The sequence below is a fragment of the Piliocolobus tephrosceles genome, chromosome 3, assembly GCF_002776525.5.
Source record: "Piliocolobus tephrosceles isolate RC106 chromosome 3, ASM277652v3, whole genome shotgun sequence".
Classification (NCBI taxonomy): Eukaryota; Metazoa; Chordata; class Mammalia; order Primates; family Cercopithecidae; genus Piliocolobus; species Piliocolobus tephrosceles.
The window spans coordinates 172297338-172320312 of record NC_045436.1 but is presented as its reverse complement, the minus strand read 5'-3'; the positions used below and the strand labels follow the sequence as shown (position 1 = coordinate 172320312).

At 46.4% G+C, this 22975-nt stretch overlaps 1 protein-coding gene across 1 annotated transcript; it reads right to left on the bottom strand.

Annotated features, from left to right (window-relative positions):
* Positions 1-1269: 1269 nt before the first annotated feature.
* Positions 1270-5064, bottom strand: NKX3-2 (NK3 homeobox 2). Its single transcript, XM_023206704.2, has 2 exons — positions 4385-5064; positions 1270-2964 (listed from the first exon to the last, which is right to left on the bottom strand). Exons 1-2 carry the CDS (start codon positions 4848-4850, stop codon positions 2429-2431), a joined length of 1002 nt encoding a protein of 333 aa, XP_023062472.1. The 5' UTR covers positions 4851-5064; the 3' UTR covers positions 1270-2428.
* Between the last annotated feature and the right edge of the window lie 17911 nt (positions 5065-22975).

Here is a 22975-nt window from a genome sequence, read left to right as displayed (position 1 = left end):
TGGCATTATCGGAAATGTTCCAACTCTACAAGAAAAACACAGTCATGATGACTTGTACAATTAAAATAGAATTGTAAAGTATTAAAGACACGAGATGATTACAAGGACCATATGGAAGGTAGTTAGACTCGAGTGGAGGACCGGGTGGGAGTGTGCATATCCCAAGGGCCTTTGCCTCTCCCTTTACATTTTGCTGTTTCCGGAAGCGGGGATAAAGTTGTAAAACGCTTGTCACCAAGCTCCGCCCGGGCTGGATCGAGGGCTTGCGGGACCCCAGGCCAAGGTCTTTAGGGTACCAAAGCTTGGAGGCCCGAGGGCTGGGAAAAGTCGCGGCTGCGCTGGAGAGCTAATGGACCTTTCGACCCCAGGTGAAATTGAAAGAAGCCTCGGCCTGGGTTTTGGTGTTTCCCGGCTCGGGTCCCGCGGACTGGAGGCCTCAACGCCGGCAGTGTGGCATTAACTCTTCCTTGCTCGCCGGGAACTCGGCTTGAGCTGCTAGTGAAGGTGAGCATTTAGCTCCAGTGAATCCGTAGCATTCTGGGGAGTCTGGGAGCGCCAGCTACGTATTATCATCTGTAAAATGGGGTAATAAATAATGGTGCCCTGCCCATTCTCTGCTCCCCGGGTAGGCTTCGGTGAGGATCAAATGACGCCCTTTTGTTTAGTGCGGGGAAGCGCTCTGAAACCTTGTAGAGCCCCAATTGCACCCGTCCGAGGAAAACACTCAGGTGACCCTTCTCCGAGAGACAGGTTATGCACGCCTCGTTTGCAACCAATCGCTTCCGAATTTTAGCGGGATTTTTCACTAAACCACTCTTGAAACTAAAGACTAGATAACGTAGAGAAACACTCCTAAAATCGAAAGCAGAGAGAGAACAACAGGGTGGGGTGGGCTGAGGGGAGGTCAAAGGGTTGGTACATTGGGATGGGGGATGGACATTGGCTGGCGGTTCAACCACGGACTAGGCTCTGAAACCAATGGTCACGGGGCGGTTGGGGAGAAATCCTAGGAATTTGTTCCCGGTTTCAGTGGGATTCCTCCATGACTCCTACAAAGTCCCCGAAGCCATGATTTCTCTGAGCTGCCCAGGTTTATACCCTGCCTGAGGAGTGGGTGGGCAGCAGGGCTGCTCCCAGGAGAGACTAAGCATCCTTGTCCAAGACCCAAAAGAGGTTGGAAAAAGCCCCAGCTATTTCCAGCCTGCAGTAATACTGGTTCCCCCAAAGTCGGAAGGAGACAGTTTCAGAGAAAACACGGTGTCCAGGAGGGCATGTTAAACTAAAAGTTTATAAATTAAAGAAAAAATACAGCGAATAGAGCTTCCAAACTTCACAAATCTTTTTACAGTTAATACTCTAGTTGAGTGCACAGTGCCATTAAGGAGGCGAAAAGCGGCGAGATTGACAGGACAGGTGGGATCTCCTGTTTAAGGGTAAGTGAGGGGCTGATAGGGGAGTCCCGGGACAGAGCACAGGAGTCGCAGAGGGCGGAAGGTAGAGACTGAGGGCCAGGCAGCGGCACTGCGGTGGGCGCCGTGGAAAGGCTGGCCAGGGATATTCACATTGAGTACAAAAATAAACGTCATTTGAATACAAACAACTGAAAAGTGCTACACGTCTTAACCTCCTTTAAACAAATAAAAAGAAATGAAGGGAAGTTTCCGCAGAGGGCTGCCCGGGTGTGCCCTCTCCTCCTTCCGGGGCTCCCAGGCGCTTCCTGCTTGTGCAGGTACCTGGACTTCAGAGAGGGAAGATGTGGAGACCCACGGCTTGCACCACACTCGGAGGCCCCCTTCCTTACATTCAGCACCCCAATCGGGCGCCCTCACCCTAGCTCTGACACAGGGGAGGGGTGGAGCAGGGGGCCTGAAAACCCAGTCCTTCACTTTTCAAATCAACCCCTGGTGCTGCCTGGGACTGCCAGGGTTTCTCACCCCTTGGTTACAAATGCAATTTCCAAAAATAAAAGATATGTAGATACACATAGATTGGTAGCATGGATACCATGAACTAGTGTGGCCTAGTGCAGAAAGCTCCCAGCAGGCCGAAAATTCTGAGGATTCAGGCTATGTGGTCTCCAGGAGTTCCCGCTTAGGGAAAACCCCACCCCCAGGCAGATATAATTCGAATCCAAATTCAACTCCAACACTGTCGTGATAATAAATAGAGCCCAGGGGCTTCCAGGCAGGTGGGCTATCAGGGCCCCTAGGCCATAGGGTGCCTCTGTTCAAATTAGTAAAAGGCGCCCCCTCGGGGCAGACTCAGCCCAGCTGCCAGGGGACAAGTCCTGGCTAACGGGAGCTGGAGCTGGGTTTCACCTCCAGGTGCCTCCTTGGCGGGGCGCCCCGTGCAGGCTACAACCTACAGCTGTCAGCGGCGGTCCGGAGCCGGGGCGCGGGAATCACTCGCTGCTTCAGCCCAGGCCGGTTCACTGGGTGCCTGCGGCAGCCGTGCAGGTGGAGAGCGCCCAGCCTGGGAGGCAGTAGTAGGGGTAATAGTAGGAGGGCTGCAGTGGCAGAAGCGAGGGTGGCCGCAGCACTTCGCCTGGCAGGTATTGTCTCTGGTCGTCGCGCACCAGCACCTTTACCGCCACCTTCTTGGCGGCGGGCGCCGAGGCCAGCAGGTCGGCGGCCATCTGCCGGCGCTTGGTCTTGTAGCGACGGTTCTGGAACCAGATTTTCACCTGCGTCTCGGTGAGCTTCAGCGACGCGGCCAGGTCGGCGCGCTCGGGCCCGGACAGGTAGCGCTGGTGGTTAAAGCGGCGCTCCAGCTCGAAGACCTGCGCGTGGGAGAAGGCGGCCCGCGACCTCTTCTTGCGTGGCTTGGGCGCCGCCGGCTCCTCCTCCTCCTCCGCGACGCCTGCTGGCCCGCTGCCGCCCCCGCCGCCGGCCCCGCTGCACAGCGCGGACGTGTGTGCACCTCTGGGGCCAACACCGTCGTCCTCGGTCCTTGGGCTGCGGTCGCCTGCGGACCCCAGTGGGAACAGAAACAAGAGACTGTCAGCGCCCCAGACGAGGTGAGGCCAGGCCTGAACTGCAGGGGTCACGGGGGTGGGGCGGAAATACACTTTGATCCCACTCAAGCGGAGCTGAGGTCTGGAAGGCCCTGCGCCCGGGAGACCAGTCTTAGAATCTTGCCCCACTGGGTATCCCATCTAGGCCTCTTCTGGGGAGGGCGGCGGACTCAGTCGCTGTGTCAACGCTGTGATGTCGAGACCTGCTCCCCACCCTCTCTGGGGCCTAGGCTCCCCTCAGTAACTTGGGGCACTAGACCCGAGCATCTGCGAAAGCCCTCCCGGCTCTCAGCGCTGAGCATTGGGGTTCTAGACTGCATTTCCGTCTCTCTGCTTGGGTTCACGAGCCTCTCCACACTCAGTTCCCACGCACACACGCGCACGTCATCGCAGCACACACTTGTCTGGTGCAGGTAAGGGAAGGTGGAGGCGGATACTGGGGCCAAAGGTATTTAGAATCTTTCACCCTCAGCCGCCTAGGATTGCTGTGAGGGACATGGAAACAGGCTGAGCCAAGGCCTTAGATGACAGGATGGACTGGAGAGTAAAGAGAGAGGATTGCCACTGCCTCGAGTTTTTGGACCCTGATCCCACACCAGCTTCTCGGTCTCGTACCCACCCCTCCGAAGAACTCCAGCAGAAAGGTCCAGCTCCCCCCTGTGCTTGAGGCCTACAGAAGTGTACCCAACTAGGGCAGACACCCAGGTCTTCCAGACCACAGGACGGGCCAGGCCATGGCTGAGGAGGCCTCTCTCCTGCCTCCGTGATGAACTATAGTCCCACTCCGGGATCCTCGGCCTAGGGCTGCTCTCCCACACCTGGGGTCTGAGAAAGCCAAAACAGCCGTTTCTCCAAAGCTCTAGTTCTGCAGATTCTCAGCTCTGGCCCACTCGGAGGTGTTCTTCACCACCTATCCACCGACTGTGGGGCCCGGCCCTGGGACCTCGAACTGGCAGGGTCTCTGGTCCAGAGCTAGGGCACTGGCTACTTGAGGTCTCTGCAGCCCTCACTTCTCCGCTTCCCTGATTTTGGGGATTTGGGGACAGACACGGCAGAAAGCACTGGCGACGAACTCAAAGACTCCCGACCGCAAGAGTCAGCGGTTCTCCCAACCCAGTCTAATGCACATTGGCCCAGGACTTCTCAGGCCTCGCCCCAGGACGCCGGGTTCTGAGGAGCTACTCCGGTCTCTCGCCGGCTCAGTTCCCGAAGTGGCAGAGCAGCTCGCGCCAGAGCGCAGAACTTCGGGACTTGGCCAGCCTCCGAGCCCCAGGGCGCAGGGTGCTCACAGCCGACCACCCCACTCGGCGTGGTTGCCCTCCGCGTCCATCCCCTCAGCCCGGCCCCCATCCCCGCGAAGCCGCAGCAGACCTGAGACGCTGGCGGACATCTCGCTGTCGCTCCGGCCCGCGGCTTCCTCCTCTAGGTCTTTGGAAGCGGCCAACTCACAGACTGGCTGGCCGAGGCTCAAGGATCCCCCCGCGAGGCCGGCCCCGCTGGCCCCCGGCGCGTCAGAGCAGCGCCGCCTGCTCTCGTTCTCCTCGCTGAGCGCGGAGTCCGAGTCCCAGCCTTCCGGGCTCTCCGCAGTCCGCCCCGCAGCTGTTCTGGTACCGGCAGGAGACGCCAGCAGAGAGTCCTCGGCGCCCCCCAGCGCGCCCGCGTCCCTCTCCCCAAAGAGCCGCCAACAGCAGACAGCGGGCGCCGCGGCCACCGACACCGCTGTGCCCCCGGACGCCGGGCGCCCCTCTGGCGCGGCCAGCCCGCCGCGCTCCTCTTTTTTGTTGAGGATCGCCTGGATGGAGAAGGGCGTCAAGGTGTTGGCGCCGCGCACAGCCATCTGCGCCGCGGGCCGGAGCAGCCGCCGGGGCGGGCAGCTGGGGCGCCGAGCAGCTCCGAGCGGGACAGGAGCGCCGGCGGCCGCAGCGCAAGTGAGCCGGGTGTGCGAGGCCGCCGCCGCCCACTCCTGCGCGGCCCAGCAGCCCCCGCCCCACTCCGTCCCAGGATCTGCACCGACCCTCACCCCCACCTTAGAGGCCCACCCCACCCGGAGACCCCCTCCCCCCGATTCCAGAGCCAGATGCTCTCCTTTCGCAGCTCAGCTGGATTATCTCATCGCTTCTCGCCCTTAGGGGCGGGCCGGGGTCTGCCCCCTCGGGGGACGTGAAGGAGGATTGGCGGGGGCCCCTCCGTGGCAGCAGTCCCCTCCCGAGCGCCGCCGGGGCGCACGGCCCGAGTCACTTTTTCTTTGCGCGTCTGTCCCTTCCTCGCCTGCAGGATTTCTCCCCGGCCGGTCCTCCCCTTCCCTGCTGAGCAGGCTCTTCCGGACCCCACCCCCGGCGGCGGCGGCGGCCGCGGCCGCTGGATTCCTAGAGGCGCGGGGCACCTTTTTACCCCCTGCCCTGGTTTTATCTGTTTCTTTTCTCTTTCCTTCCCTTGCCTTCCACTGTACCACCCCCTCCCGCCCGGGTGTCATTCCTCAATGCTGAGTGACAGCCTCAGGCCACACCCCTCCACTGGGCTGTCCTGGGCGCTCCCGGCCGTCCATTGGTTGGCTCCAGTTGGGCGACGTTGACTTTAACAGACAAAACTGGGCACGTTGCGCCGCTAAAGACAGAGTCTGATTTAACCCCTTCTCTCCTAAGCCTGGTCCTCGAAGCACCCTCCAGCAACAAGGAGGCTCATCCACCCCAAACCACGTTTCTTACCTCTGCAGATGTATCCACCTATCCCAGCGCTTTAATAGAACACTGATACTAAGTTGAGTCAAATCTGCGGAGAAAATCCAAGATAATGCAGTTCCATAAATCATGCTCGTAGTTTCTGTTCTCTAGGAAGGATTATAAACACGAAGAACAAAAATGCATCTTTTTTTCTCTCTACAGTTTCGCCGCTTCCTCACTGCTAACGTTCTTTGCTGAAATGATCAGTTAATTAAGATCACTCTAGAAATATTTTTCTTTCCTCGCCGTCTTTGATTTGATTCGATTTTTATAGAGGAATTAGAAAAAAATGGTATAATTAGAACTAAAGTCAGGAGAAGAATTGAAAGGCATCTTTGGGAGAATTTCTGTAAATTTTATGGTCGTTTCCCTGGCAGATCAATTTTGAATTTAACTGGAGTTGGTTAAGTTTTGCATCAGGAAGAAAAAAAAAAAAACTTTCAGTTTTTAAAAAATATCTCTTGTGAGTTGAATAAAATTATAAATAGATATCTTTGTTTGCTTAAAATTATACCTTGGAATTACCATAAAGTGATCCAGAAGTGACAACACTTTTGCTCTTTAAAAAATAAAAAATGCATTGTATTATGTAATAGTAGGAACCAAGCTAAGAAATATAGATATTGTGGGTATATAAGAATATTTTTAAATGTGTTATTCCTTTTTTTAATATAAAATTTGCTCAATTAACGTACTTCACTGTTTTCCGTAAACTTTCACAGAGAGTTAACACTAAATACACAAACTTGAACCATTAAATACACTTAAAGGACTATGATTTTAATTTAATAAATTGCTAGGATTGGTAGTTTTGGTGTCATAAAATAAATAACATTTCCCCTTGTTGCTTGCTTTTTGGTTGTTCTTTTTCTGCACCGCAGAAGGAAATACATCCACAATTCATAGTTTTCAGCCTCAGAACGAGGTTTTGCAGCGTCTATACTTTCCAACATTTCGGCTACACGATGCTTTCTTGCTTTGTGCAAACCTTGTAGGGTACCTGGGAAAAAACATCCACTTGAGGTCATTGCCCTTTATAGCTCTTTATAATTACATCAGTTTTGAAGGAACGCCGTTTAAATTTGCTGTCAGTGCTCAGCAAGTGTAAGGACGCAAAGTGTAACAGAGCAGAATGCTTACAGTCTTTCAAAAACAGTGTGTCCTCTCCGCTCCCGCTGTATTATTTAAATTACGTTCTCCTCACTTCAGGCAGGGATGTTGGGAATTATAAATAGTGAGGAGATTGACACCGGTTGCCTGGAAGGTAGGGGACGGGCAAGTATGGGTTTGGTGTCCCTCACAGCTATCGCTTTGTAGGTTTAGGACTTGGTGCTGACAAATAATGGAGTGAGATCCAAACATAAAAGCAGGCAGAGATGTTTGGGGGCTGAATGACCGAATACTATAGTAGGTTTGGTGCTACGTAAAGACTTGCTTGAAAACATCTACCATTTAGTTGCGAATCCCTCCCCTCTTCCCTTTGATTAGATGTTTAAAAAGAAACCCAAATCACAGTTGGACATGCTCCTGCCACAGGCTTGGGCAGAAGTTTTCAAAGCATGAAAAGATGTGGTTCGGCGATTTTGAGTTGTCGGGTATTTTTGTGTCCTAGGAGTGTGAGAAAAGGGGCTACGTTCTGCGTCTTCCGGAGGCGCACAGCAAGGGAGTCTCCTGGTGTCATCTCGGGCCATTACGGCGAAGCTCGGTCGATCATTAGGTCTGTGGGTGACTGTAGGCAAGGGCGGGAGTTGGGTGCTTGGCGCGGAGGGTGAACTCGCGAGTGTTGAGCTGCAACTAGAAGCTGCTCCTAGTAAGGGGTCGGGTGGAGAGGAAAAGAGTATGGGGGAGGGGAGGTGGTTGGATGCCCAGAGATATCCCGGCGTAACTACGGAGTCGGAGTCCAGGCCCACAGGTTGGGGTGTGTGGCGAAGGCGCAGCAGGCCTGCGCCTGTCGGAGGACCGCAGATCTGGACGTAACCGCGCGGGCGTGCCTGGGTCCCGCTTCGTGCCCATTGAGGGCGACTTCCTTCGAGCTCAGCTGTGAGCTCCAGGAACTCTGCAATCTCCCGACTGGCGCCACGCTCCGGCCTGGGCCGGCCCGGGAGTTGGCGGAGCTGCGCGGCCCGGCAGGGCGACCCGCGAGGCTTTCGAGAGGCACCGGACTCGCTCGGCGTCCGCGCCTCTCTACCCCACCGCAACCCCTCTGCGCCCCCGAGCCCATTTTTTACTAGTCTTCTGCCTCTCTTCCTTTTCCCTCTCCCCTCCTCCTCCACATCTTTCTCTTCTTACTCCTCCTGCTCCTCTTTCGCAGTTTGGATCCTACGGGCCCCCTATGCGCCGCGCCCTCGGGTCCCCGGAACCGCCCGGGCTGGCGGTGCTACTGCGCGGTGAGACTTCCGCAGGCGGCGGGCGCAGAGCGGGACTAGACTGCGAAAGCCAAGGGGGCGGGGAAGGGGAAGCCCCCGCCCTCGTGGGCGCGCGGTAAGCTGCTGTGCACGTGCCCGTGCTGGCGGGAGGAGGGGGGCGCCCAGTGGGCTCAGGATTTCCTGGCGGCGCCACCGCGCGCCTCGCCCCCAACGCCCGCCACCTGTGCCCTGGGCCGTCTTCCCTGACGCCAGCGGCCGGTGGGCGCGCGCGCTGCGTGCTGCCCAGCAACGAAAGGCCATGCAGGGCTCGTCCCTCAGATGCCGGTGACCTTGACTGAAGTCACCTGCCTTCTCTAGGTTCCAGTCCTTTAAAACGAGGGTTTGGACCCGGTACCTTCTGAAGCCGGTGCTTCACTGAGTAAGCAAGTGAAGGGTGTGTGTTGGGCGGGGGGTGGAGGCGGGAGGACAGAGGGGCGGCGTTGCAGGCTCTCCAGAGCCAGGTCCAGGCAGAGGTCGCGCCCAGCACTGACGGTGGGTCCCAATTCGCAGACTCCCAAGGGCTATCCAAACCACCTAAGCATCCCAAGAGTCGAGCACCCACGCCTTCGTTCCTGAGTCATCCAGCGCCCTGCAGCGTTTTTCATGTACATGGTCCAAATATATCAGACTGCAGAGAGAGGCTGTATTGTAACTGGCCAGCTTATAATACTATAAATAATAATATAAAAGGTAGTTTTATATTTTAACAAATATTGCTCACTGACAGTGTGCCCGGAACCAAAGTCTATTGTTTCATTGAATGTACACACCCTTGGGACTGGAATGAGTAGAAAACGTTGTTATTCCTGTTTTACAGATGAGGAAACTGAGACTCCTGACTATCAGTAAGTGGCTAAGTCAGAATTTAAATCAGGCTTTGTCTGATGTCAAATCTAGTTGGATTTTCTACTCTAATCGGTTTTTCTCATTAACCTTCAGACTTATCGTTTCCCATCATAGACCTTATCCATTTTTAATTGCTTATTCATTGGAAAAAGGAGCTTCGTTCGGATTTAAGGTAATCAAAGAAAAAATTCAGACAAATCTAATGACTTTTTTTCTGTCCCACGCATTTGAAAACAAATCACACCAAGGCCTGAGGATCTGAACGTAAACCTCGTTGTGTAGAAAGAAGGAAACACACTATTTTATTATAATCAACAAACTAAACCGTGTGTAGAGAGAGACAGCCAGGTGATGGAAACTCATTAGGTTCAGAAACCAGATTGTGCACGCGATTCTGAGAGGTAGCCAAGCGACCTCACGCAAGACCCTCTTTGGGGCTTAGTTTTCTTACCTAAAAAACCAGGGTTGAAGATCACCTCTCAGGGTGTTAAAAGGACATGTGCCAGCTTCGAACCCGCCTGGGTACGATGGAGAACGAGCGCCACCTAGCGGGAATCCCTCTAGGGTTGTGCGTATCTTTTATAGGGAGGTACTGGAATAAGCAGTACACAAAACGGACTGTTTTGCTTCTAGTTTCGTGTACACAGTCTTGCGCTGCCAGGGATCTAATAGCGGAGATGTTTCATTAAAAAAAAACTCACCCAGGCGTGGTCATCACCTCCACTGAAGACTCGCCTCGCTCTAGGGTCAAGGGGGAGGGACTGGAGGAGGACGCAGGCGTGTTGGGTTCAATTTTAGAACGGAGGCTGCAGCAAGCCCTGGCCCACCTCCTACGCTATCCTGCATTCCACCTTGCTGGTCTGCAGGCTGCTTGCTGTGAGTATATAACCAAAGCTCTCGCTGGATGATCATTTAGGGCACAGGCATCCCTGTGTGTTTTATTGGCGCCATAGGATTTTTTTTTGGTTTGTTTTGTTTGTTTTTTGTTTTTGAGATGGAGTCTCGCTCTTGTCACCCAGGATGGAGTGCAATGGCACAATCTCGGCTCACTGCAACCTCCGTCTCCCAGGTGCAAGCGATTCTTCTGCCTCAGCCTCCCGAGTAACTGGGATTACAGGTGCCCGCCACCATGCTCGGCTAATTTTTGTATTTTTAGCAGAGATGGGGTTCCACCATGTTGGCCAGGCTAGTCTCGAACTCCTGACCTCAGGTGATCCGCCCACCTCAGCCTCCCAAAATGTTGAGATTACAGGCATGGGCCCCCGCGCCTGGCTAGGAGTGTTGTTTAAGAAACTAACTTATTCATGATACAAACTGAGGTATTTCACGCTAAAGATCAGAAATTTCAGGCACTGAAAACAAACCTCAGTTTCACTCTCTCGCCCAAGCTGGAGTGAAGTGGCACAATCTCGACTCACTGCAACCTCTGCCTCCTGGGTTCAAGCGATTCTCCTGCCTCAGACTCCTGAGTATCTGGGACCACAGCATGCACCACTATGCCCAGCTAATTTTTGTATTTTTAGTAGAGAAGGGGTTTTACTACGTTGGCCAGACTGGTCTCAAACTCCTGACCTTAAGTGATCTGCCCGCCTCAGCCTCCCAAAGTGCTGGGATTACAGCCACCACACCTGGAAGGGTTTTATTTTCTTATTTAGGTTGTCTGTTTGACAGTGGGTGGATGGCAGTTGTATTCCGGGGCTTGAGGAGGAGAGCAGGGGCAGGAGCCAGCTTGAGTAGATAAAGAGAAACATGCTATGGTCAATTGCTTGTGCTGAGTTTCAGATGCTTGTGAAACAAAACGAAAGTGTTCTGGATTTATTATATGTTTTTTTTTCTAAGATACTATTCAGAAACCTTGCAGTGCTAAGCCAAGTTCTCCTTGGGAAATTTCCAGCGAGTTCTTATTTTGTGTCAGGCATTATTCTAGGATCTGTAGTTCAAGGTCTTGTAAATTCCTACTCTCAACGGGCTACATTCTGTTGGAAGAACACCTATAAATAGACAAATGCCTAAACAAAACAATGAAAAAAAATCAGGCAGTAATAAATATACTATGAAGAAAACTTAAAAAGAGTGATGTCAGCTGACATCATACTGAATAGGCAAATGCTGGAAGCATTCTACTTGAAAATCAGCATAAGACAAGGATGCCCTCTCTCACCTCTCCTATTTAACATAGTATTGGAAGTCCTGGCCAGGGTGATCAGGCAATAGAAAGAAAGGGCATCCAAATAGGAAGGGAGGAAGTCAAACTATCGCTGTTTGCAGACAACATGATTCCATATTTAGAAAACCCCATAATCTCTGCCCAAAATTCTTTCAGCTGATAAACAACTTTGGCAAAGTCTCAGGATACAAATTTAATGTACCGAAATCACTAGCATTCCTATACACCAACAACAGCCAAGCCGAGAGCCAAATCAGGAATTTAATCCCACTCACAGTTGCCACAAAAGAATAAAATACCTAGGAATACAGCTAACTAGGTAGCCGAAAGATCTCTATGATGAGAACCACAAAACACTGCTCAAAGAAATGAGAGAGGACACAAACAAATGGAAAAACATTCCATGCTCGTGGATAGGAAGAATTAATAGCATTAAAATGGTTATACTGCCAAAAGCAATTTCTAGGTTCAATGCTATTCCTATTAAACTATCGTGAGATTCGTCACAGAACTAGAAAAAACTATTTTAAAATTCATATGGAACCAAAAAAGAGCCCGAATAGCCAAGGCGATCCTAGGCAAAAAGAACAAAACTGGAGGCATCATACTAACTGGCTTGAAGCTATCCCTACAGGGCTACAGTAACCAAAACAGTGTGATGCTGGTACAAAAACAAGACATATAGACCAATGGAACAGAATAGAGAGCCCAGTAATAAGGCCACACACCTACAATCATGTGATCATCAATAAAGCAGATAAAAATGAGCAATGGGGAAAGAACACCCTATTCAATAAGTAGTGCTGGGATAACTGGCTAGCCATATACAGAGAATTAAAATTGGACCCCTCCCTTACACCACATACAAAAATCAACTCAAGATGGATTAAAGACTTAAATGTAAAACCCAAAACTATAAAAGCCCTGGAAGAAAACTAGGCAATACAGTTTTGGACATAGGAATGGGCAAAGATTTCATGATGAAGATGCCAAAAGCAATTACAAGCAAAAATTAACAAATGGGATCTAATTAATCTTAAGAGCTTATGTGCAGCAAAAGAAACTATCAACAGAATAAATAAAACAACAGAGTAAAGAAACAACAGAGCAAATCCTACAGAATGGGAGAAAATATTTGCAAAGTATGCATCTGACAAAAGTCTAATATCCAGCATATATAAGAAAATTAGACAAATTTACAAGCAAAATATAAACAACTCCATTGAAAAATGGGCAAAGGACATGAACAGACACTTTTCAAGAGAAGACATACATGCAACCAACAAGTGTATGAAAAAAAGCTCAGTATCACTTATCATTAGAGAAATGCAAATCAAACTCACAATGAGATAACATCTCACGCCAGTCATAATGGCTATTACTAGTCAAAAAATAACAGAAGCTGGAGACTTATATGCTGTTGGTGGGAGTGTAAATTAGTTCAACCACTGTGGAAAGCAGTGTGGGGATTCTTCAAAGAGCTAAAAATAGATTTACCATTCGACCCATCAATCCCATTACTGGGTATATACCCAAAGAACTATATAAATTGTTCTGACATAAAGGCACATGGACCTATATGTCCTTTCCCTATTAAACACTAATTCTTTGCCTATTAAACACTAGTTCATTGTTGCACTACTCACAATAGTATGAATATAGACATGAATATAGGCAGGAATAGACATGAAATCAACCTAAATGCCCATCAATGATAGAATGGACAAGAAAATAATACATATACACCATGGAATACTACACAGCCATAAAAAAGAACAAGGTCATGTGCTTTGTGGGAACATAGATGGAGCTGGAGGCCATTATCCTTAGCAAACTAATACAGGAACAGAAAACCAAATATTGTATGTTCTTACTTATAAGTGAGTGGTAAATGATGAGTACACATGTGCACAAAGAGGGGAACAATAGATACTGTGGCCTACTTGATGGTGGAGGGTGGGAGGATAGAGAGGATCAGGAAAAATACCTATTGGGTACTAGGCTTAATATATGGGTGATGGATTTGTGTACAAACTCCTGTGACATGAATTTACCTATATAACAAACCTGCACATGTACCCCTGTGTGTAAAAGAAAAGTTAAAAATGAAAATAGAAACAAAAAACAGAGTGATATGATAGAGGGTGACTTGTGGCTACTTTTCATGGGTGAGATTCAAATCTGAAAGAGATACCTTGTGAAGACTGAGAAAGAGATTTTCAGAGAGAGGAAGAAATAGTGCAATAAACATTAGGTAGGGACCGCCATTATGGGCTGAAAGTGTTCTCCTTAAAGTGATAGATTGAGATCTTAATCCCCAGTATGATGGGATTAGGAAATAAGGCTTTCAGGATATAATCAAGTCATAAAGGTGAAGCTCTCATGAATGGGATTAGTGCCCCTACCAGAAGAGACGAGAGAGCTTGCTTCCTCCCTCTCTCCCCCATCTATCTGTTTCTCTCTGTCTCTCTCCTTTTCTCTGCCTTGTGAGGATACAACAAGAAAGTGTCTGTCTGCAAACACTGGATCTAACAGCACTTGGATCTTGGACTTCCCAGCCTCCAGAACTGTGAGAAATAAATGTTGAGACTCCAGTCTATGGTGTGCTTGTTATAGCAACCCTTGCTGACTAAGATGCAGTCATAATGTGCTCACAGACATAACAGCTTGCTCCTGTGGCCAGAGGACAGAGGGAGAGGGGCAGAGTGATGAGAGTTGGAGTCCAAGATCAAGCAGGGTTTTTAAGCCTCAGTGAAGGGCATGAACTTTATTCTAAGCATATGGGAGACCATGGAAAATTGTACACAAAGGGGAACCAGACTATGATTTACATTTTAAAAAATTACATTGGCTTTTCTATGACAAGATGATTGTGGGGTGAAAAAAAGGAAAATCAGGAAGACAAACTAGAAGCTAGTGCAAAAGTCCAAACAAGAGATTACGGTGGCTTGGATTAGGTAGTACTGAGATGGAGGGAATGGCCAGAATTGCCACCTATTTTGGCAGTATTCTTTTTAAAATATCCTAAAAGTGAAAAAAAAAAAAAAAAAAAACCCACACATATAAAAAATTTACCATTTTAACCATTTTTAAGTGTGCAGATCAGAAACGTTAAGTACATTGTTGTGCAACCATCACTGCCATCCATCCCCATAACATTTTCATCTTGCAACCAAACTTCTTTCCCTACTAAATACTAACTGCCCATTTCCCCCTCTCCCCAGACTCTGGCAACCACTATTCTATGTTCTGTCTCTGAATTTGACTACTCTAAGTACTTTGTATGAATAGAATCACAGAATATTTGTCCTATTGTGATTGGCTCGTTTCATTTATCATGATGTTTTCAAGGTTCATCCATGTTGTAGCATGTGTCAGAATTTCCTTCCATTTTAAAGCTGAATAATATTCCATTCTCTATGTATGCCACATTTTGTTTATCCCGTCATCTGTCAATGGACATGTATGGCTTTCACATTTCAGCTAGTGTACATAATGCTGCAATGAACATGGGTGTACAGATACCCTTTGAGACCCTGCTTTCATCTCTGTGTGTGTGTATACCCAGAAATGCAATTGCTTGATCATACAATAATTCTGTTTAATTTTTTGAGGAACTACCATATGAGTTTTCACAGCGGCTGCACCATTTAGCATTCCCATCAGCAGTGCACAAGGATTCCATTTCTCCACATCCTCACCAACACTTATTATTTTATATTTTTTTAGTTGTAGAAAACATAGACATAAAATTTACCATCTTAACAATTGTTAAGTGTGCATCTCAGTGGGGTTGAACCTATTCAAATTGTTGTGGAACAGATCTCTAAAACTTTTTCATTTTGCAAAACTGAAACTCTATACTTATTGAACAACAACTCCTTATTTTGCTCTCACCCCAGCCCCTAGCCACCACTAAGCTTATACTTTCTGTTTGCATAAGTTTGACTGCTTTAGATACTTCATATGCATGAAATCATATAGTATTTATATCTTTATGATTGGTTTATTTCAGTTAGCATAATGCCCTCAAGGTTCATTCATATTGTAGCATAAACGTGGCAGGATTTCTTTCTTTTTGAATGCTGAATAATATTCTATTGTATGTATATACCACATTTTCTTTATTCACTTTATTCACTCATTCATCCATTTGGGTTGAATTAATGCCCCTTCTACTTCTTGGCTGTTCGGAATAATGCTACAATAAAAATGTGTGTGAAAATAACTCTTAGAGATCCTGCTTAATGTTCTTCTGGATAGGTACTCAGAAATGGAATTGCTAGATCATATAATTTTATTTTTAATTTTTTGAGAAACCTCCATACTGTTTTTATAATGGCTGCATCATTTTACATTCCCATTTACAGTGCAAAAGCATTTTAATTTCTCTACTTCCTCACCAATACTTGTTATTTTCTGTTTTTGTGGTAGCAGCCATTCTAATCATTATGAAGAGCATCTCACTGTGGTTTTGATTTGCATTTCCCTAATGACTGGTGATGGTGAGCATCTTTTCATGTACTTATTGGCTACTTGTATATCTTCTTTGGAGAAATGTCTATTCAAGTACTTTGCTCATTTTTGAATTTGGTTGTTTCTTATTTTGTTGTTGAGATTCAGGAATTCTTCGTATATTCTGGATGTTGATCCTTTATTAAATACATGGTTTGCAAATTCTTTTCTCTCGTTGTGTGAGTTGTCAGTATTCTTAAAGGACTTGATAGATTAGATGGAGATGAGGGAAAGAGTCCTTCCCTCTAGGAGATCCGAGGTATCTCCTGGATTTGAGCTTAGGAGACTGGGCGAGTAGTGGTGCTATTGATCTAGGTAGGAAAGACCTGAAAAGACTTGGTGGGAGAGAAGGGGGGAGGCAGGTGTTCAGTTTGGAATGTATTACGTCTGAGATGCTTATTAGACATCCATTTGGAGGTGTAAAATAATCAGCAGTGAAAATGACATTTCAAGAAAAGTTCAATGCTAGAAATAGAAATCTGGGAGTGCTAAGATGATAGGTGATATTGATAGAACTGGATGTGGTCACCTAGAAAAATGATTGTAGCCTGGCCAGAGTGAACTACAGGTGCAGCAATCAGGGCCTTTCAACATTTACAGATTTATTAGCAGAGGGACATTCACCCAAAGGAACTAGGAAGGAATCATTAGTTTTGTAGGAAGAACCAGGGGAGGTTGGAACTTGAGGAAGCTGAGACAGGAAAATGTTGCCATAAGGAGAGAATGATCAGTTGTAAAATGTGCTGTGGTCAAGCAATGTGATAAAGAAATGGCCCTTCGGTTTGGTAAAATGGACATTACTGGTCACCTTGAACATAGTAGAGGTAGAAGCAGAGTTAGTCAATACAGGTAACTCTTTAAAGAATTTGGCATGAAGAGGAGCAAAGCAGTGAGATGGAAGATGGAGGGGATCCTGCATCTAGAGATTTATTTTTAGAAGATACTAATGTAAGTAAGCCATTAGAGAGTGACTATTGATAATCCAAGACAGAAGAGAAAATTGCAGTAGCAAAATCCTTGAGAAGGTAAGAGATTGCTCTTTTTAAATGACTTACTTTGAAAAACTGCCAGATGAATTGATATACCTTCAAGTTTTTTTTTTTTTTTTTTTTTTTTTGGGGTGGACAGAGTCTCACTCTGTCGCCCAGGCTGGAGTGCAGTGGCGGGATCTCGGCTCGCTGCAAGCTCCGCCTCCTGGGTTCACACCCTTCTCCTGCCTCAGCCTCCGGAGTAGCTGGGACTACAGGCGCCCACCACCACGCCCGGCTAATTTTTTGTATTTTTAGTAGAGATGGGGTTTCATCGTGTTAGCCAGGATGGTCTCGATCTCCTGACCTCGTGATCTGCCCGCCTCGGCCTCCCAAAGTGCTGGGATTACAGGCGTGAGCCACTGCGCCCGGCCTGATATACCCTCAAGTTTACTGATTCTTTTTTCTGCCATCTCTAATTTTCTGTTAAGTGTGATAAGAACTTATTTTCAAAGGAAACTTTATATAAATAACATATGAGTAATATAGATATATTTATAAATATGTAAATAAATGGAGCATAATTAATCTCTTGCAATATGTAATTTAAACTTATAAATAAAGCAAACTGAAGGAGTCAGTTTGTGCCTGTAATCCCAGCTACTCAGGAAGCTGAGGCGAGAGGATATCTTGAGGCCAGGAATTTGATACTAGTCTGGGCAACAGAGCAAGACCCCATCTCTAAAAAAAATAAAAATTAGCCAGACATGGTGGTCTGTGTCTATAGTCCCAGATACTTGGGAGGCTAAGATGGGAGGATTTTATGAGTCCAGGAAGTTGAGGCTGCAGTGAGCTATGATCCCACCATTGTACTCCAGCCTGGATGACAGAGTGAGACCCCCAACTCTAAAAAGAAAAACAAAATGCAGATGAAACAATGTTTGGGGCTGAAACAATGTCTGGGGCTGGGTGTGGTGACTCACGCTTGGAATCCCTGCACATTGGGAGGATTGTCTGCAGTCAGGAATTTGAGACCAGCCTGGGTAACATAGCGAGACCCTAAATCTAAAAAAAAAAAAAAAAAAAAAAAAAAAAAAATTAGGCCTGGTGGCACATGCCTTTAGTCCCAGCTACTCGGGAGACTAAGATTAGAGGATCCCTTGAGCCCAGGAGGCTGCAGTGAGCTAAGATCAAGCAGTGGCACTCTAGTCTGGGTGACAGAGTAAGACCCTATCTCAAAAATAAATAAATAAATAAATAAAACAGTGTTTACAAACTCTAGCTAGCTACAGTGTGATGCTGAAGGCTCTGGACATGAAGTTGGTTATTTGTTATAGGGACACATTGACAAGGGCTACAGAGATGTTACCGAATGCCAGCTCCAACCTGGACCTTCCTTTGACATGATTAGCCAGATTAAAAGGGAACTGACACAACAGAAATGCACACCTAAGTTCACCAAAAGACATATGCCAGAATGTTCATAGCCTCATTTTTTGGACAGTAGCTCCAAACCTAGAAATTAGGCAAATGCTCAACGTGGAATGAATAAATCAAGTGTGGTATATTCACAGAATAGGATACTATATAGCAATGAGAATAACCAGTCTACATCTACATGCAACCATATGATGGAAGTTCATAAATGCAATGTTTTAGATGACTCACTGTCACATCCCTAGGGCCTAGAATGGGCCTGACACATGGTAGACTCTTAGCAAATATTTATTAAATGAATGGTCTCATTTTACCCTCAACACAACCCCATGAGATTAGCAGGGCAGTTATCAGAATTTCTGAAATGTAAAGAGGTCAAGTGATTTGCTCCCAGTCACCTCGATCATGGTCACTACATTAGGATCCCTGCTAAAACAGCTAGCTCTCTATAATGTGTGTTAACTCACCATCATTCTAAGTAACATTGCTGTTCCCTCAGCCTTTTAGCACAAATAGCATATTTTAGTTTCTTTTGTTGTTGTTAAATCGTATTTTGGGACCTAACTTGGAGATGTTTATTTCCATTATGGGATATTTTGGACTGGGTTTTGAAAGAGAAAGGGCCAGAGGGCTGTGCTTTCAGAGAAAAAGGCTTAAGGTAAGGGCAGAAAGCTCACTGGAGAGATTTATGTCGAGGAATTTGCAGCAAACTCTGTCATTGCATCTGAGTAAGTGTGGCTAGAAACAGGAAGGGAAAAACAGGATATTGTGGTAACGCATGGGCTTAATGGAATGTCAGATGAACAGATGGGTTGGAGCTGTCCTGGGAACTGTCAAAGGAGGAAGTCTGAGGAGCCTTCAGAGGAATCCTTACACAAATGCAGGTGAAGTGGGGATGGGGACGTGTGTTTCCTGTAAAGTCAAAAAGAGTTGTGAGTGAAGCATCAAAAGGACAAGCAAAGGCATCTCTGTCCAAGTCATCTCTCTAAAGTCAATCCGCATTCAGGTCAGAAGGAAGTAGGGGCCCAGTAGGTTCCCATCAATTTACTTTTAGGAATTGGAAATGATCACTTACATCCTTTGACACTCTGTCAGTGTTTACTGGAAAATAATTTTTTGAAGAGCCGGAGAATCCCAAAATGACAAGGATGAAATTAACATCAATGTTCAAAGAAGGAAAGGGAAGCTCTTCTTGAATATTTGTTTTTGGCTGAAAAAAAAGTCAGTTTAACTATTTTAAGTAAGACTCATTGAAGACTGACAAGTTGGTGTCTTCAAATAAGAACAACTAATTTTGGAAAGGATAACTTTATTAGCCTGTTTCACACTGCTATAAAGATACTACCAGAGACTGGGTAATTGATAAAGGAAAGAGCTTTAGTTGACTCACAGTTCTGCATGACTGGGGAGGCCTCAGGAATCTTACAATCACGGCAGAAGGGGAAGCAGGCATGTCTTACGTGACAGCAGGCGCGAGAGAGCGTGTGTAGGAGGAACTGTCACACACTTAAAAAACCATCAGATATCATGAGAACTCACTCACTATTATGAGAACAGCATGGAGGGAAACCACCTCCATGATCCAATCACCTCCCACCGGGTTCTTCCTTTGACACGTGGGGATTATGAGGATTACAATTTTAGATGAGATTTGGGTGGGGACACAGAGCCAAACCATATCAATGACATTTTTAAAACAGCATTGAACAAATTCTACTAGTGGTCATAGGGAATGCATTAACTAAAAGCTAATTGGGAAGCTGATCCTTCAGATGTAAACTGAGCAAATGAGGACACAAGTGATTTCTGGAGGATTTGGAAAATATATTTGGAGTTTCCACTTTAGATAGCATGACAATATTAGGTACTTACAATGACCCTACTGCAGCGAAACACCCAGATGCTGGACTAATTACATACTTGAATTGCATACTTAATGTGCACTGCTGGGTTTACTAAAGAATAAGCGATATCCACTAGCCAAAGATTGTTCTTTTCTTTTTTTTTTTTTTTGTTTTTTTTAGATGGAGTCTTTCTCTGTCACCAGGCTGGAGTGCAGTAGCATGATCTAGGCTCACTGCAAACCCTGCCTCCCAGGTTCAAGCAATTCTCCTGCCTCAGCCTCCCAAGTAGCTGGGACTACAGGCGCACGCTACCATGCCTGGTTACTTTTCATATTTTTAGTAGAGATGGGGTTTCACCATGTTGGCCAGGATGGTCTCGATCTCTTGACCTCGTTATCCGCCCATCTCGGCCTCCCAAAGTGCTGGGACTACAGGCGTGAGCCACCGTGCCCAGCCGCCACAGGTTGTTCTTGTTATATTGAAGTTGAAATATGTATTGAAAGATGGGATAGATGAGAAGAGTCAGAATTGTGGTTGTGCTGATTGTTAAGCTGTTGTCTCTTAACTCCAAACTCTTCTATATTCTGCTTTGTGGTGCTAGGATTGGGATTTTGCAAGCCAGATTTCTCCCTAGCTAGCAGGCCCACTGTTAAGTTCAGTCAATAGGGGATGCTAACAGAAGTCCAGAAGGCTGAGGTTGAAAAGAGGTCTTATTTCTTCTTTGGTTACTCTTTTGTTACCATCACTCCAGCAATACTTCTTTATCTCAGTAATGGTAGATGATGGCAGTGGCACTTGGTTCCAGTTTCCAAGTTTCCACCCACTCTCCTAGGACAAGCCACGTTGTCCTCTCTCAAAGATACCAGAATTATCTGGGTAGCATCTCTCCTCAGGTTCTAAATCCCAGCCCTGCAGGGCTTCTCCTTCAAACTTCTAAAACCTCAATTTTTGTCTTTCTGTTCTCCAAGCCCGGAGATAGTCCTGGTTGCTTTCAGAAATAACTCTGTATTATATCAGTGTTACTTTTTCCCTCTTAGTTCTCTAATAACTGTTTAACTAGTTCCCATTAAATTATTGTCTTAGTCCATTTTGTGCTGCTATAATAGAATACCACAGACTGGGTAATGTGGAAAGAACAGAGATTTACTTATCATTCCTGGAGGCTGGGAAGTTCAAGATCAAAGGGTTGGCATCTGTCAAGGACCTCTTTGCTGAGTCATCTCTTGATGGAAAGTGGGAGGCAGAAAGGAAAGAGAGCATGAGCTAGCAAGAGGGGGCTGAACTCACTTTTATAACCAACCCACTCTCACAATAACGAAACTACTTCCATGTTAATGACATTAATTCATTGCCCTCATGACTTAATCACCTCTTAAATGTCCCACCTCTCAACACTGTTGCATTGGGGATTAAGTTCCCAACATATGAACTTTGGGGGACACATTAAAATAAACAGCAGTTATTTATTCAAATAGCTGGTGCAGTTTCTAATAACTGACTGGACCATAACTGAAACAAGGTCCAAAATTTATTTCCTATAATATGGTAACATGAATATAGTTAGAATCAGGCCTCGCATCCAATACCAGGGGCACACCCCTCTGAAAGAAAGGTGATCTTTAGTTTCGAATCCTTGTAAACTTGCCAATAATGATAGACCTCCAGGAAAACAGCTAATGGTGTTTACTAGTAGGAGAGTTGGCACTTAAGAAATGCTTTTAGCAAGATATACCTGGTCTGTCCAGAATTGCTTATGGCAACAGAAAACCAAATAAAATCCCTTAGAATCTATTGATATGTGGGACATGGCTCCCTGGAAAATATCACACAAGTTATGTAGCCATCTGAATACAGAAGTTCCATGACTGAAACGGCTTTCTTCTAACTAATGGAGCTGCAGATTTTTCTTTCTTTCTTTTTTTTTTTTGAGACCTCATGTGTTAATCTAGGCACATGTGTCCTGATGAGAAAGGGCCTGGGAATAAGTTGGCTAGCCTGGACCTGTGTGCTTCACTTGTGTCTAGCAACTACTTATATCCTTGAAATTATTTGTAAAGCTTGATGCTGGGTAAGATCTCTGATTCAAGAGTCTGATTTAACAGTTGATCCTTTATGGTATTGCATAGACCTTTGCTCAGAATGCTATAGGTGCTTCAGCAAAATACAGGAGTATACAAGCAAGAGGAAGACATAGGATACAGGTATTAGGAGATCCAATGGGAAGAGAAGTGAAGGGTAACCCTAGGACAATGGTTAGAGGAACCTCCAGGATGAGATGGCAGCCAGTCCAGACTGCATCAGGAGGACTCAAGGAACAGTTGGAGAGTTGTCTTCAGCAAGATGCCTTCTGGCTTTGGACCATCTTTTAAAATCTAGGGGTACCTGGGAGAGTTTGACCTAGATTCTTTTATATACTTGGTTTGCTGCCAAAGCTCTTCCTTTCCTCTTTATCTACTAAATGTGAGGCAAAACATTAAAACTTTTAGAATAGTTGATCTTTAGAGTCTTTAGGACTCAAAAAAAGCTGGCCACAAGACTAAATTTATATCAATTACATTAAAAATAGAAACTGTTCATCAGAAAGTACCATAAAGACAGTGAAAATATAAGCTGTGTGTGTGTGTGTATGTGTTTGGGGGAGGGATACGTTTGCAACACATATACATGAAGGATTAATATCCTGAATATATAAAGAACACCTAAAAGTTGATAAGAAAAACACAAATAACCAAATGGAAAAATAGACAAAAACCATGAACAGGCATTTCACAGAAGAGGAAATAAGGTTGGAAAATAAGCACATGAAAGCATGCTCAACCTTCTTGTAACCAATGCAAATAAAGGCCACAATGAGATATATTATCCCTACTAGACAGGTGAAAATCTAGAAGTCCTGTACTACTCAATGTCAGAAAGAGAAGTCATTTTTAAACAGTACTGGTATGAGTACAATATGGTACAAGCATCTGGGAAAAATTTTGGCATTATTTTCCAAAACTGAAAAGATGCTTATCCTAGGAATTAGCAGTTGTACTGTGGAGCAGAAAGCTGTATATATCT

Coding starts and splice junctions, on each gene's coding strand:
- NKX3-2 (XM_023206704.2), bottom strand. CDS start 4,850: ATGGCTGTGCGCGGCGCCAACACCTTGACGCCCTTCTCCATCCAGGCG. Junction 2,965..4,384: donor GATGTCCGCCAGCGTCTCAG/GTCTGCTGCGGC, acceptor TGGGGTCCGCAG/GCGACCGCAGCCCAAGGACC.